Raw genomic sequence first — 16,716 nt, 5'->3', positions numbered from 1 at the left:
AGAAAATTTTGATTAAAATTGTTCTTCATTTTAGAAGCTACTAGATACTGGATTTTATTAAATGCTTATTGAGAATGGCTTTCATTTATGTGTATGAATACTATTTCAAGGTTGAAGCATATGGTGGTTATCAGCTGAGATCGGTAAAGGAATAATACCGTGGCTAATCTTGAAAATAGAATGATCAAAATTTTCAAAAAAATTTGCAATATTCAAAGTTGGAAAGAATGTGCATTTCCGGAGTAAGGAATGTTCCATAGAACATGGTTGTCAGGGCTTACCTGGAGTTTAGAGAAGTGATATACTGATGGAAAGCTATCCCGCTCACATGAGAAAAGGCATTTTTGAAGTAACCAGGTTGCAAGACAAGGATAGCCAGAGTCAAGCCTGTCATTAGTGATGTCTTTTAATTTTTAATTTTGCTGATGTGAAGTCTTTGAAGACAGCCAAACCCAGAGGGAGGAGGTTGTGCAAATTTTCATTGTAGTGACAGTAAGCAGCATTAAAGTGGAAATGTGTATTTTTGGCTTAGAGAGGTTTTGAAACTTGATGTTGGGACAGCTACTGAGAATTTATTAGGTATTTTGATGTCATTGGTTTAGATTGTATTCAGAGCTGATAGCTTGAGGGTGGCTGTTGCTTAACTCCATTTACCGTTTATTAGGATAGTTCAAGTACACAACGAAGAAAGATGTGCCTGAACTGATACAATGCTTTTCTAAGAATTATAGCTCATTAATCACTATTTTGAGACTGGATATTGGTATCATATATAAATATGAAATCCAAATGTATTAGAAAACACACAATTACAAATTCTTGTTGGAAGACTGAATAATATATATTTTCAGATAAACATCCTAAAACCTTAAGGACAACTCATTGCTCAGTGATATTAAAGGGGTGTGATTTAAAAATTTTTTCAAACAATAATTAGGAGATTCCCCTCGTAACTATAGTGAGCATCCTACTGAATGCCTACATTGAGAAGTTTAGAAAACAATAGCTTTACTTTTTTATATTTCTGTGTGTGTGTGTGTGTGTATGTATATGTGTGTGTTCCAATAAAGTTTTATTTACAGAAACAATTGGCAGGGGCGCCTGGGTGGCTCAGGGGTAACCCAGCCTCTGCCTTTGGCTCAGGTCATGATCTCAGGGTCCTGGGATTGAACCCCACATTGGGCTCTCTGCTTAGCAGGGAGCCTGCTCTCTCCCCACACCCCGCCCGCCGCCCACCTCTCTGCCTACTTGTGATCTCTCTCTCTCAAATAAATAAATAAAATCTTAAAAACAAAAACAAAAACAAAAAACAATTGGCAGGTCAGGAGTTGTAGTTTTTGGACACCTGTTCTAGTGCTTACTCTCTCAGGTGTTGTGCTATGTGCTTTATTTTGTTCTTTACAGAACTCTATGATGTAGAAATAAATAGCCCTGTTTTACATATTATAAAGAGATATAATCAATTTTATAACATTCAGTTTTATTTCGTATCATAAACATAATACATGCTTATTTCCTCAATTCAGAAAAATATAAAAAAATAGTGAAAAAGTGAAAATAGCCTATTCCCTGCAAAGAACTATTAACATCTTTGTATATGTTCCCTTTTCTACATGTTAATTTAAAATATAATTTTACTGATAGTACTAGTTAACTGGCTTAATAGTAGATCGTGAAGATCTTTACTTACCTACAAATATATTTAATGGCTGCATAGGATTCCACTGTGTGGAAGTACAGTGACCTACTTAATTAGTCCCCTATAAATGGACATTTTTACTATGTATAAACAATACTGCATGTATTTTCTGCGTCAGAACATATGTATTTCGAGAGATTTCATTATTTCCTTAGGGTAAATTCCTAGAAGAGGAATTTTGGGGTCAAAAATATTCATGTCTTACATTTTGATATATTATTATAGTTTTTTTTTCCAATTTATTTATTTTCAGAAAAACAGTATTCATTATTTTTTCACCACACCCAGTGCTCCATGCAAGCTGTGCCCTCTATAATACCCACCACCTGGTACCCCAACCTCCCACCCCCCGCCACTTCAAACCCCTCAGATTGTTTTTCAGAGTCCAAAGTCTCTCATGGTTCATCTCCCCTTCCAATTTACCCAAAAGCACATACCCTCCCCAATGTCCATAACCCTACCCACCTTCTCCCAACCCCCCGCCCCCCAGCAACCCACAGTTTGTTTCGTGAGATTAAGAGTCACTTATGGTTTGTCTCCCTCCCTATCCCATCTTGTTTCATGGATTCTTCTCCTACCCACTTAAGCCCCCATGTTGCATCACCACTCCCTCATATCAGGGAGATCATATGATAGTTGTCTTTCTCCGCTTGACTTATTTCGCTAAGCATGATACGCTCTAGTTCCATCCATGTTGTCGCAAATGGCAAGATTTCATTTCTTTTGATGGCTGCATAGTATTCCATTGTGTATATATACCACATCTTCTTTATCCATTCATCTGTTGATGGACATCTAGGTTCTTTCCATAGTTTGGCTATTGTGGACATTGCTGCTATAAACATTCGGGTGCACGTGCCCCTTTGGATCACTACGTTTGTATCTTTAGGGTAAATTCCCAGTAGTGCAATTGCTGGGTCATAGGGCAGTTCTATTTTCAACATTTTGAGGAACCTCCATGCTGTTTGATATATTATTATAGTTTTAAATGATAATTATTTTGAAGGCAGAGATTCCAAAAGAGGAGATGCCTGGGTGGCTCAGTCATTTAATCCCAGGGTCTTGGGATCGAGTTCTGCGTCCTGCTTCTCCCTCTGCCTGCTGCTCCCCCTCCTCACGCGAGCACTCTCTCTCTGACAAATAAATAAAAAATATCTTAAAAAAATTACAAAAAAGCATTTATGTTTCCGATTATGCATGTTCATTTTTGAAAAATACAGAGAAACCGTAAGGAGGAAAAGAAAAATGCCTTCTGTAATTCTCCCAGCTAGATAAAATTGCTAATGATTTTTGGGGCATCATTTCTTACAGATATTTATATAGATACCTTTTGATCAAAATTGCGATCACTTACACATATATGTCATTTTTTAAAATGTCATTTTAAATTTATCTTATTTCATTAAAAGTAGTAGATTTCTAAAACTTGGTAAACAGTAGTATACCTTCAGCTGTAAGGAATAGAAAACAACTCAAACTGGCTTAAACTCTGAGAAAATGTATTAGCTCTCCTAAATGAAAAATTCATGGGAAGGGCTCCCTTTTTCACACTCGCGTCAGCGGCGCATTGGTGCCCTCCAGGACCAGGTTCTTTTTGTCCTTTCTGTTGTCTTCAGCTTTGGCTCATTTCCCTGAGTCTCAGGTTGGCTTCCGCAGGCGATCTGGGCTTGAAGTTTCCTTTTTCAAGCCAGCAGAAAGGTGAGGACCTCTTGCTCAATCATGTCCTACCCATTGGGTCTGTTCTCTCTGACCCCAGTGGTTGCTGGGGACTGGGAGGCTCAGACCACAGTTTCCCCAAGTTCCCTGGTGGCCAGAATTACCCACAGCTCTTGCTAAAAATAAGCTTCTGGCCTCTCTGCGGGAGATTGTAATTCAGTGGGTCTGGGAAGGGACCTATGAATTTGAAGTTTTAGCAAACCCCTGAAATAATCATTGTCATCAGGCATGTTTGGGACTCACTATAGAGGGATGGGTGTTGACAAGTCAAACACACCATCAGGCGTGACTGAGATCTTTGCTGGCTCTGGTTTTCCAACCAGTACACGGTGCATGGCTAGTGTTTATTTATTTATTTTTATTTTTATTTTTAAGATCTCTTGTTCACTTGTGAGAGAGAGAGAGAGAGAGAGAACCCACAAGTAGGGGGAGGGCAGAGGGAGAGGGAGAAACAGACGCCTGGCTGAGCAGGGAACCTGATGTGGGGCTCAATCTGAGGACCTGGAGACATGACCTGAGCCACCCCGCTGCCCCAGTGTTTATTTATTTATTTTTAAACTGAATGTATTTTTATGTAGTTTAAATGTGTTGGCTCTTTATACCTTTTTTAGGTTGTTTTTTTCAAGCACAGTTTAATGAGGACTAGGGACAAAAAATAACTTTGTTAAAATACTTCTAAGAGTCATTCATGAGAGAGAGGTCCCCCTAATTCAGAACATTTATAAATGAAGACCTCAATTTGAGTGATTTGAATGAAGTCAAATCTTAGTGTAGGTCAGAGTTCACATCATTATTGATAGTGGAGCCCCAAGAATCAGAAGTGATTGTTGGAGTTATCAATAGTGAAATTCCTTTTGTGACTGAAGTAAGTAGAAGTTGGAATTCCCTATAGTTTTAATTTTTCCAGGAAAAATTAATTTTTGTAGAAGTGGCACATACTTTTGGAAATAACTGAGATAGCCCAGTCAGAGATATCAAAAGAAAATGTCCAATTTTGCATATATACAGTTTGCTCTTCTTAAAACTCAACACGCAAAAAACAAACAATCCAATTAGAAAACGGACAGAAGACATGAATAGACATTTTTCCAAAGAAGACATACAGGTGGCCAATAGACACATGAAAGGATGCTCAACATCACTGATCATCAGGGAAATACAAATCAAAACTACAATGAGAGATCACCTCACACGTGTCAGAATGGCTAAAATCAACAACACAAGAAACATCATGTGTTGGTGAGGATGTGAGAAAGAGGAACCCCCCTCACTGTTGGTGGGAATGCAAACGGGTGCAGCCACTCTGGAAAACATGGAAAGTATGGAGGTTCCTCAAAAGTTTGAAAATAGAACTACCCTACAATCTGGCAATTGCACTACTGAGTATTTAGCCAGAGAATACAAAAATACTAGTCCTTTTTTTTTTTTTCCCAAAAATACTAATTCAAAGTGATACATGCACCCCAATGTTTATAGCAACATAGTAATAGCCAAATTATGAAAGCAGCCCAAGCGCCCAATGACTAATGAATGGATAAGAAACACACTCTCTCTCACACTCACACACACAAAATGGAATTTTGTTCAGCCATAAAAAGTAATGAAACCTTGCCATTTTCAGTGACTTGGATAGAGCTAGAGAGCCTAATGCTAAGTGAAGTAAGTCAGAGAAAGACAAAAAACAATGATTTCACTCATATGTGGAATTTAAGGAACAAAACAAACAAAAGAAAAAAAAAAGAGGCAAACCAAGTAACAGACTCTTCACTGTAGAGAGCAAACTGGTTACCGGAGGGGAGGTAGGTGGGGGGATGGGTGAAGCAGGTGGTGGGGATTAAGGCGTGCACCTGTTGTGATGGGCACTGGGTGATGTACGGAAGTGTTGCCTCACTATATTGTACATCTGAAACTAATATTACACTGTATGTTAACTAACTGGAATTTAAATAAGTAAAAACTTAAAAAAAACCAAACCCTCAAAAAAACCCCCCAAATTGTGTAGGTAAAAGCTGATCTTGATTTCTGTTAAGGGCCTAAAATAACCACCGCTTTCCCTTCAATAATCACCAGAGCTGCAGCTTTGGAGCAGTTCAAGTCGCTTGGTGCTGAGCCCTTGGAGGTGGACTTGAAGGAATCTGGTGAGGGGCAAGGAGGATATGCAAAAGAGATGTCCAAAGAGTTCATCGAAGCTGAAATGAAACTCTTTGCCCAACAGTGCAAGGAGGTGGACATTCTCATCAGCACAGCTCTGATTCCAGGTACGTCCTTAAGCTCATGCTTATCAGTAGAGCACTTTGACTAGTGGTATTTCAAAAGGACAGTGAAAGCTGTTTAACATTGGAATTTCTTTAAGTAAAGATTGATTTACTTTCTAGAAAATTAGAAAGCACATGAAAGCCAGAATGGACAAAAATTGCGTAGCACCTGGATAAAGATGATCATTAATAGTGGCATCCATTTTTTTTTCTATATATTTTTATGTAACTGTGTTCATAGTCATATTCTATATATCGTATTATATTTGTAAGCTATTTCATTTGTTGATACCCTTGATGAATTGGTTTTTTAATTTATTTCTGTTCCCTTTGTTAAGATACTACATTCTTATTGTAGGACATCCAGACAGTACTGAAAAATATGAAGAAAAAAGTACAGACCAGAAGTTGCAGCAGAGATGACCATTATTAATATTTTAATCATTTTTCCACACACTAGAGAGAGAGAAGGGGACTTGGTGTGTGTGTGCATGTTTTTGGAAATTCTGGTATATGTTTTTTACTAAAGGATGTGCCACTTTATCACTTTTAAAATCATTTCCTTTGGCATGTTTGGTCTTTGCAACCAAATTGCAAGCTCTTTGATGGCAGGGAATTATTTTTCAATCCTTTACCACATCCTCTTTAAAGAATATTTTTCTCTCAATAGATGATTGATTAAACCTTACTGGTTTAGTAGGCAGTTATTAATCAGTAAACAGTAGCTTGATCTAGCAAGATTTTGGCTTTGAAGAAATGTTCTACCCCTCCTCTTCCCCCTTTCCTTCTGATATTGAAAAAGGACCACCATACTAACTCTCCTATTTTCCTTTCTGAAAGGAAGTGGGCCAGATAATGAGAGCTTAGAGGGTTAATGGTTACTTGTGTTAGAATCTTCTAAAGGAGGCTTGCTTTCTCTAGGGGACAGTGGAAAATTAGAAGTTGCTTTGTCATGAGGTCATGGGAGAGGAGAAGTTCTCTTCTGGCATCTTCCCACAACCCCCCAGCTGAATAATGTGTATGCAAGGGCAGGAACTTGAGTGACACCACATCTGTGAGCCTCTAGGGGAAAATGCGTCCCCCAAGCTCTTCTTTCTGTCCTCTGTTTACCCAGATGATATCAGATAGGCGAGCTGGTCTCTCCAGACACCCACAGCCCACCCGAGCTGGCTAGGGGAAGCAGATGGCATGGGCTGGTGACACAGGGTTAACCCACAGAAGAATCTGTGAGTCTAGAAATGAGGTGGGTTGGTTACTGGAGGTGGATGCAGACCAGGCCAGCCAGGGGCTCATGGCGGTATTGGTGAAGTCTGCTGACTCATGAACAAGCAGTGGCAGGAGAGCGCTGAAGGATTTTGTCCTTTCCTTTTGTGGCAGTGGCTTGTGGCCCAGCTGTTGCACAGGTGACTTTGAAGGAGGGATGGGGTGGCCTTTGCTGTAGCCCCCATCTGACCTTTGGAAGTTAGCTGCATGTTCCGGAGAGGTTATGAGCTGAATAGGTACAACAAGTGGCCAGTAGAGGGTGCTAAAACATTTCCTCTTGGAGTAAATGATTTCGGGCAGGAAGCTGGTTTTCATGCTCTTTTTGGACATCAGATAATTTGGACATAGTGTATAGAATTATTATTGGGGATAAAGCCTAAAGTAAGCAATACAACTCAAGACTTCTTGTATAAAACACATACTCTTTTTAGGGCCTACTCCCTCCAATAATACTTATTTTTAAAATAAGGACTTTATAGTAAATGTACTTTAGTAAAAGGTCAAATTGTGTAATAGTCTTAAAGAGGATTTGTTAAAGACATTTTGTTAATCTGTTCCACTGAGCCTCTACTGTCTTCCGCCTTTTCTGAAGCAGTGATCTGTTCAGAGCATGTTCAAGTTAGATGAAGTGCCTGACCAGAGGGCTAGTCTTCTGTTCCCTTTTTTTCCCTTTTTTAAAAGATTTTATTTATTTATTTGACTCAGAGAGAGAGAGATCACATTAAGGCAGAGAGGCAGGCAGGGGGAGGGGGGGGTGGAAACAGGCCCCCTGCTGAGCAGAGACCTTGATGCCGGGCTTGATCCTAGGACCCTGAGATCATAACCTGAGCAGAGGCAGAGGCTTAACCCAGTGAGCCACCCGTGTCCCTACATTTTTTTTTTTTTCTTTTGAAAGCCAAAATAAAAGAGAAAAGTTGGTGGGAATATTATGAGGAAGAAGGTGATTTTTCTAAAGATCTTTTTTATCGCTGGGGGACTGAGACCCGAAAGCGTGAGCATTTCAACGAAAAGATGAAAAGACTTTATAAAAGCACAAATACCCTTTGAAAAACTGTCCTTGGCATTGTACCTTGACTGGTTTATGTCCTGGGTCTCTGCATGGATCACCTGATGTGTGTCGAGGTCATGAAAGACTTCTCGGAACAGAAGCTGTTCTCAACTTTCCTTGAGTGGATCCAAAGGGGATTAAGTCAAACGTCAGAAGTTGGCCAAGCTCACTTGCTTGGACACAGGTGCTTGGAAGGCTGCACACAGGACACTAAGGACACTAAGAGGGGGGCATGGGCAGTTAGCTAGCTTCGGGTAGCAACATGATGGAGCTGGCAAATTTTTGATCCTCCAAGGTGCACTCAGTCTTCGGGCTTGAAAGAACAATTATGTTGTTTTTGTGTAGATTGTATGTGGAATGAAATATCTCTGGAGGTTGCTAATTATTATGCTGCCATTTTGTACCACATTCTTGTGCCATCATCTGGACTCCCTAGATTGGGGTGGGTGAAGGGTTAAAGGCTCTAGTGTCACTTAATGTAGGTAGCTTCAGGACAGGGCTGACAGTCCTGTTTTGTGGTGCTCTACACACACGGGAAGACTCCCCAACTTCCCTGTCTGGCTCTTTGTCCTTTGGGGCTACTATTAAAAAATAAGTCCCTCTGGCCATGTTCAGGTTGTGCTCATAATCTTTTCTGCTAAACTTTTTGAGACTCAAGAGATTTTTCAGCATCTCTCTTGTTTTGGGTGCCATCCTGAGGTCGTCGTTGTTACAGTCTCTTATTTTTCGGTGCTGTCCAAGGAATGAGAGAAAGAGCACTCTCTTGGCTCAACTTTTGGATAAGAATGCTGCAAAGGCTAACTTAAGACTGGGAACCTAGCTTTCTTAAATTTTCCAAAACCAGAATACTTGCCAAATTTGTAATTTGAGGTGGTTAGCTAGGTCTCTCAGGAGATAGAACCGGGAAGTAGTGGGAAGTCTGTTTAGGAGTTAGAAAGTGTTTATTAGTCAGGAAGGAAGGTATTCATTGCTTGATTATAAATTATAATATCATAGGTCATATATGCTGGGACATATGGCTAAATCCACCCAAGTAGATGAAAGACCCATGGATCACATGCACAATACAGATTATGATACTTTTTATCTATACTAGGTAAGGTCTGTAGAATATACCCTATACAGGATACTTGTGGTAATTCTACATGACTCTGGAGAATTGGGAGGGGCTGTTTTCCCCGACATGCAAAGGCTATATGCGTAGGACAGCAAACTAGAGATATTTTGCCATTGCCTGGAAAATCAGCATTGGTTCTCCACCTGACATTACTTGTCTTTTTGAAATCTATCTATCCCGAAGAGTAGAAATACGGCACACAAGAATAGTTTTTCACGGTAATGTTCAAACTTATGTTTAGGCAAGAGAATAATTGATACAGCGATATACTCTCCCATTTGTGAAAACCACCAAGATAGTATTGTTTTCATGCCTCTACGGAGTTTTGGCCCAAAGTCCATGTTTATTGTTTAGAGAGACTGGTCTTTTCCTTCTCTGTAAACAAGAGTATCTCACAGTACAAAACTATAGAGATCAGTCATTTCTAACTTTCTTTTTTAAATTATTTATTGTGTTTTACCGACTGATCTAATTCATGGGTCCTCCTTCCCTCCCTTAAATTTATCATATGGTGGTATAGAATTTTATAATATTACTTCTACAAATTTTCATTTGTTTTGAGAGTTTTGAAGGATGGAGAGAAAGACTTAAGTGTTACAACATCAAGGCTTGGTAACCACAGGCTGTCTACACACCTCTTGGTAGCTTTCAGCACAAACAGGGCAACTTGTCATCAGGAGGAAGATGCCAAGATGGGGAGTGTTCATTACCATTTATCAGTCGTGACTTCTGAGAGTGTGTTTGAGCACACTTAGTGAGTTATTGGGCCAAATTTAACAAATGGTCTGCTAGGAAAATTTACGGCACAGAATTATACTCTGGTTTGGTCTGTTATTTCTGCAAAAGTGTGTTGCAAGATTGGAAGCATTGTGTTCCCGTCCCTGGCAGTCCTTGAGTTGAATAGGATTGGGAGGCTGAGGCCATCTCTGGGGAAGAACCCCGGATGGAGTTACTGCGAGCAGCTAGTGTGGCCCTCCACGTGCATTTCAGTATTTTCCTTCTTTCCACTCTCCCTATACTTTCTTGTGCCTCCGTGTTGGGGTGGTCTAGCTGCTCTAAGAAAGCAAGGCAAAAGCTCAGACATTACGGAAATTTACTCCTTGCTCAGTTAACAGGAATGGACGGTTGACACACTGGTGGGCAACTCTCCTTCACGTGGTTGTCTGGGGATTCAGGTAGGACAGTGTAGCAGTCGTCATTATGAGGCTCTGAAGGGCACTCTAGACACGGTCTCTCTTCCAGTCATCTGGAAGGGATGGGGACATAGAAGAATGTGCATAGGATGCCTAGAAATGTCACCTATCGCTCCTGCTCACGTTTCTTCAGAAGACTTAGTCATATGGCCAAACCTAACTGTTAAGAGAAGCTGGGAATTGTTGCTTTGCTTTGTGTGCAGGAATAACAGAACATTGTATTAGTCTGCTAATTAGTTAGCTAATTAGTAGCTAATTTTGCTAAGAAATCCCAGTTTTAACAAGGTGTTTATTTTCTCACAGTCTGGAGGTTGGCGGTCCCAGGTCAAGGCATAGGCAGGTCTGGTTTCTTCTGAGTCCTCTGACTGTGTCCTCACTTGGTCTTGGCCTCTTTTCGTATCCACATTTTCTTATTTTAAGGATATCCATCATACTGGATTAGGGCCCAGCCTAATTGCTTCATTTTAACTTAATCATCTCTCTAAAGGCCTCCGCTCCAAATACAGTCCTGTTTTAAGGTACTGGGGTTAGGGCTCCAACATAGGAATTTTCTGGGGACACGATTCAGCCCAAAACAAACATGGATTTTGGTGAGCAGCTAATAGCTTTTTCCTTTTTCTCACTTTGTAGTTTTGTCTGCTCATGTTGAATGCATTCACAGGGGATCAGACCTTGGATTTAGAGTCCGATAGAGTAGATTCAGATGCTAGGTCCACTGCCTGAGAGCTGGCTGATGTGTCTCTCTGAACCTCCAAGTCTTCGTCTCTGAAAATGGGGTAAAATTTTTTATCCCATAGAGCTCTTTCATGAGTAGATGAAGAAAACAATCCCATGTAGGGCCTGGCATAGAGAGCATTAGTGTTGTTCTCTTTTCTGCCATTGACGATGCCTGGTCTTACAAATGGTACTCAGGGGCGCCTGGGTGGCTCAGTGGGTTAAGTCGCTGCCTTCGGCTCAGGTCATGATCTCGGGGTCCTGGGATCGAGCCCCGCATCGGGCTCTCTGCTCAGCGGGGAGCCTGCTTCCCTCTCTCTCTCTGCCTGCCTCTCTGCCTATTTGTGATCTCTCTCCTTCAAATAAATAAATAAAAAATACTAAAAAAAAAAAACAAATGGTACTCAGGACTGAAAACTTACCTCTTTTTTCTTTTTTTAAGATTTTATTTATTTATTTATTTGAGAGAGGGAGAGAGAGAGAGAGAGGGAATGAGCCTGTGCATGCCTGCATAAGCTGGGGGAGGGGTAAAGGAAGAGGGAATGAGAATATCAAGTAGATCTTCGCTGGGTGCGGAGCCCAACATGGGGCTCTGTCTCATGACCCTGAGATCATGACCTGAACCATAATCAAGATTCATACCTAGCCAACTGAGCCACCCAGGCACCCCTTGATTTTTTTAATAGGAAGTCCAGACAGTCTCAAGGACTCTGTGGAATGTCTAAGACATTCCCTGAAAAACTGCATTTTCTATGCATTTCCTCAAGGCTCTTTTGTCAGGTAACCTCATCCTGACCTAAGTTGAATAATATTGGAAATAAGCAGTATTATTTCTATTTTTTAAAAAATCATTTAATTATTTTATAAAACTAGTAAAATCAGAATGTGTTATAAATATTCATTGCTTCAGTTTTTAAGGAATTTTGGTAGCAAAGGTACATCTAAGCATGTGTTGGAAGGAACACAAAGAACGTTGTAATTTATACAAGAATATAGATGTTATATATTTAAGAATGTATACCTTATGTGTTTCTGGGGTGCCTGGGTGACGCAGTTGGTTGAGCATCTGCCTTTGGCTCAGGTCATGATCCCGGGGTCCTGGGATCGAGGGCCCCATCAGGCTCCTTGCTCAGCGAGGAGCCTGCTTCTCCCTCTGCCTGCTGCTCCCCCTGCTTGTGCTCTCTCTCTCTCTGACAAATAAATAAATACAATCTTAAAAAAAATATTATACTTTCACGCTACAATTTAAATATGGTAGACTGTTTTTTTTAAGAATTCCTACTGCTTATGGAGCCATGGTAAAATCTTGACAAATTTTGATTTTTATTTATACAGAATTTTGCAGCTATAAGAGGTAGATTATTAAGATAATCCTTAAAAATTTTTATGAATGTGTCCTTTAATAATTAGGTAAAAGCTTGTTTTTAGCTTTTTTCATTAAATAGATCTTTCGGGATTTCTCTAATTTGCTAAAATATGCTGTTGACTAATCATATTTCGTAAGTATTACATTTAGAAATATCTCAACGGCATTCAATTTGTAAAAGCCAAGGTTTAGCTGGCCTGGCTTTCTCTCTCTTCCTTATACAAATAATTAATTGTGCAGAGAAAACTTGTCTCTACTTTTATGGATAGAACTCACATGTTAAATACTCTGCTTGGCTCTTTAAGCTTGGGTTAGAATCTCCGTTCGCGAACATAGCTGTCTAAAGCTTAGCCAGTGATAACATAGAAGGAGGGGTCGAATCAGTATGTTGCTTCATGTACCATGAGGCTGGCTAAATCCACCCAAGTAGATGAAAGACCCATGGATCACATACTCTGCAGTTTCTTGCCACTTCCAGTCAATTACATAATCAATTATCTGTTTTTCTCATAGGTATACGTAAGTGTATAAAAACCCTTTTGTCCTTCTCTGTAGGCATTTTTATAGCTTAAGAACCAAAGCTTTAACCCCCATCTGTGATTTTGAAATTCCAAAAGAGTCTTTGGTATGTATTGATTACGATGACTTTGGCTGTCAGAAGCAGAAATTCCTGCACATTCTGCCTTAAACAGAAAGGATATTTCTTGGGTTATGTATGCAGAGGAGGTCCAGCAGAAGTGTGGGTAGGTGTGCTGACATCAGGGGTCTTTCACTGTGCTCCTTCCTGTGTTCTCTTGCCTTGCCCTGCTCTGTGAGTTGGCCCTGTCCTCAGTGCTGGAAGGCAGCAGTGGGTTGAACCCTCTGGCGTGTCCAACACAATGTCCATAGGACAAGACAGGTCAGTTCCGATGGTTCCCTCTTGAAGAGGAAGGAAACTTCTTTTTCAGAAGCCCTGAGCAAACCTTCCCGTCTTCTTATTGGCATTCATTGCGTTAGTGTCCATCTCTGAGTCAGTTCACGGAGACAAGGCAATGAGATACCCCTTGGCTTACATCTGGATTTCTGAACTGGTCACTAATAAGGTGATGAGATTACCCTTAGGCCAACCAGCCTGCATCTCGAGTGGTTTCTGGGGTTAAGTTCCTAGACTGTGTGGAGAAAATGGAAATCAGAGTAGTGACCAGAGGACAAACAAAGTGGGTTCTGGGTAAACAACAGCGCTCAGTGCAAAATTGTGTACTATTAGTAATGACATTTCTTTATGTATAGATGCTGTAGTTCAAAATGTCTTTACATGCCGTACTTTCCATTGAATCAATTTATAGTATTGCATTACATTAAAAATTCTCCTTGTCTTATTAGTGCTTGTTCATGAGATATTCATTTTGGTTTGGATAAATATATTCTGTAATTTATAATTTTAATGTCTTTGCTACTATATCGTTAAATATACTATGGCCTTGTTAAAGCAGAAAGTTTTTCTTGAGCTTGTCTAATTGGATGCCTTATAGGTCAGGAAGTCAGGAATTTCCCCCATCCAATTACATACTATTGAATAATTCCAGTAAATAATGCTAAAACTTCATTAGAATTGTTATAGAATTTTGTGGTAAATCCATTTCATCTTGGTGTCTTTTTTTTTTTTTTAAGATTTTATTTATTTATTTGAGAGAGAGAGGGAGAGGGAGCAATGGAGAGCATAGGTGGAGGGGAGGGGCAGAGGCAGAGGGAGAAGCAGACTGCTCGCTGAGCAGGGCTCCTGACCAGAGCGGATGGCAGATGATGAACCAACTGAGCCACCCAGGCTCCCCTTGGTGTCTTGTCCTTAATATTTTTAGTGGTTTCCTCTTAATTTGTTTGTTTGTTTGTTTGATGTGATTAAAGTTGTCTGTGAGGGCTTGATTCTTTTCCCGGTAGAGTCTGAGAATTTATTGATTTCAGATGATCATATTAAGCCCGATTTATTCAATGGAGTATAATATATTGAAACTTTCTGCTAACTCTTTACTCATTGGTATTTAGTTTAAGCTGAATCACTCTTCTGAATATCATCTTGCAGAGAGGGCAATGATATATTTTTTTGCTATATAGCCCTAGTTGTTATAGCTATTTTTCTTTCTTTATTTCTTTTTCTTTTTAAGTAATCTCTGTACCGATGTGGGGCTTGAACTCATGATCCTGGGATGGAGACTGAGAGTTACATGCTCTTCCAACTGAAGCCCACCAGGTGCCCCTAAAGCTGTTTTCAGAAATGAGTAATTTTTTCTAGAAATTTCTTTCTTTTTTTTTTTTTTTTTTTTTTTAAGATTTTTAAATTTATTTGGGGAGCAGGGGAGAGAGAGAGTGAGCAGGAAGGGGAAGGGCAGAGGAAGAAGGAGAGAGCAGATCTCAAGCAGGCTCGTCTCTGGGCATGGAGCTGGATGCAGGGCTGTCTCAGAACCCTGAGGTCATGCCCGAAGCTGAAACCAAGAGTTGGCTGCTTAACTGGTTGGATTTTTTTTTTTTTAAATTTTCAGTGTTCCAAGATTTATTGTTTATGCACCACACCCAGTGCTCCATGCAATACGTGCCCTCCTTACTACCCATCACCAGGCTCACCCAACACCCCCCTTAAAACCCTCAGTTTGTTCCTCAAAGTCCATAGTCTCTCATGGTTTATCTCCCCCTCCGATTTCCCCCAATTCACTTTTCCTTTCCTTGTCCTAATGTCCTCCATGTTATTCTTTATGCTCCACAAGTAAGTGAAACCATATGATAATTGATTGTCTCTGCTTGACTTATTTCACTCAGCATAATCTCTTCCAGTCCCATCCATGTTGATACAAAAGTTGGATATATATCCTTTCTGATGGAGGCATAATATTCCATTGTATATATGGACCATATCTTCTTTATCCATTCGTCTGTTGAAGGGCATCTTGGCTCTTTCCACAGTTTGGTGACTGTGGCCATTGCTGCTATGAACACTGGGGTACAGATGGCCTTTCTTTTCACTACATCTGTATCTTTGGGATAAATACCCAGTAGTGCAATTGCAGGGTCATAGGGAAGCTCTATTTTTAGTTTCTTAAGGAATCGCCACACTGTTTTCCAAAGTGGCTGCACCAGTTTGCATTCCCGCCAACAGTGTAAGAGGGTTCCCCTTTCTCCACATCCTCTCCAACACTTGTTATTTACTATCTTGTTAATTTTGGTCATTCTAACTGGTATAAGGTGGTATCTCAATGTGGTTTTGATTTGAATCTCCCTAGTGGCTAATGATGATGAACATTTTTTCATGTGTTTGTTAGCCATTTGCATTTCTTCTTTGCAGAATGTCTGTTCATGTCTTCTGCCCATTTTTTGATGTGATTATTTGTTTTTTGAGTTTTGAGTTTGAGGAGTTCTTTATAGATCTTGGATATCAGCTCTTTGCCTGTAGTGTCATTTGTGAGTATCTTCTCCCATTCCGTGGGTTGCCTCTTTGTTTTGTTGACTGATTTCCTTTTCTGTGCAGAAACTTTTGATCTTGATGAAGTTCCAAAAGTTCATTTTCACTTTTGTTTCCTTTGCCTTTGGAGACGTGTCTTGAAAGAGGTTGCTGTGGCCAGTGTTGAAGAGGTTATTGCCTGTGTTCTCTAGGATTCTGATAAATTCCTGTCTCACATTTCGAGTTTATCTTTGTGTACGGTGTAAGAGAATGGTCGAGTTTCATTCTTCTACACATAGCTGTCTAATTTTCCCAGCACCATTTATTGAAGAGACTGTCTTTTTTTCACTGGTTATTTTTTCCTGCTTTGTTGAAGATTATTTGACCACAGAGTTGCAGGTCCATATCTGGGCTCTCGACTCTGTTCCACTGGTCTCTGTGTCTGTTTTTGTGCCAGTACCATGCTGTCTTGGTGATCACAGCTTTGTAGTAAAGCTTGAAATCAGGCAACGTGATGGCCCAGTTTTGTTTTTCTTTTTCAACATTTCCTTAGCAATTTGGGGTCTTTTCTGGTTCTATAAAAATTTTAGGATTGCTTGTTCTAGCACTTTGAAAAATGCCAGGCTCCCCTTTAATTAACTCTTCTGACTTCTGCAGTTATGTCTTGAAACACTTGATATGATCATTTGATCTTTTATTCTTATATCTAGAATCTATACCAGACTGTCTCTAGGGCATATGGGACATCTCTTTATATTTGAAGGATTTGAATTAAACAATTGGATATAGTCTTCTCTTTGTTTTATATTATAAAAACCTTCCTGTTTGCTATCCATCCTTATTTAGGTCTCTGTCTCACTCTGTAAGTGTTTTAGAAGCACTTTGAAAGGCTGTCCTAACTGTGTAGCTTCATTTGCTGTAGCAATATTCAACTGG

The 16,716-nt window shown here is 39.9% G+C and overlaps 1 protein-coding gene across 3 annotated transcripts in view; it reads left to right on the top strand.

Annotated features, from left to right (window-relative positions):
- NNT (nicotinamide nucleotide transhydrogenase) overlaps positions 1–16,716 on the top strand; it is a 93,064-nt gene that overhangs the window by 22,832 nt on the left and 53,516 nt on the right. For all 3 annotated transcript variants that reach the window (XM_044232215.1, XM_044232233.1, XM_044232222.1), the window contains exon 7: positions 5,486–5,673. In XM_044232215.1, the coding sequence (XP_044088150.1) occupies positions 5,486–5,673 (188 nt within the window). The remainder of the gene's footprint in view (positions 1–5,485; positions 5,674–16,716) is intronic.

The sequence above is a fragment of the Neovison vison genome, chromosome 1 (assembly GCF_020171115.1).
Source record: "Neovison vison isolate M4711 chromosome 1, ASM_NN_V1, whole genome shotgun sequence".
Classification (NCBI taxonomy): domain Eukaryota; kingdom Metazoa; phylum Chordata; class Mammalia; order Carnivora; family Mustelidae; genus Neogale; species Neogale vison.
The sequence above is the reverse complement of the archived record's forward strand: the minus strand, read 5'-3'. Positions and strand labels throughout refer to the sequence as shown.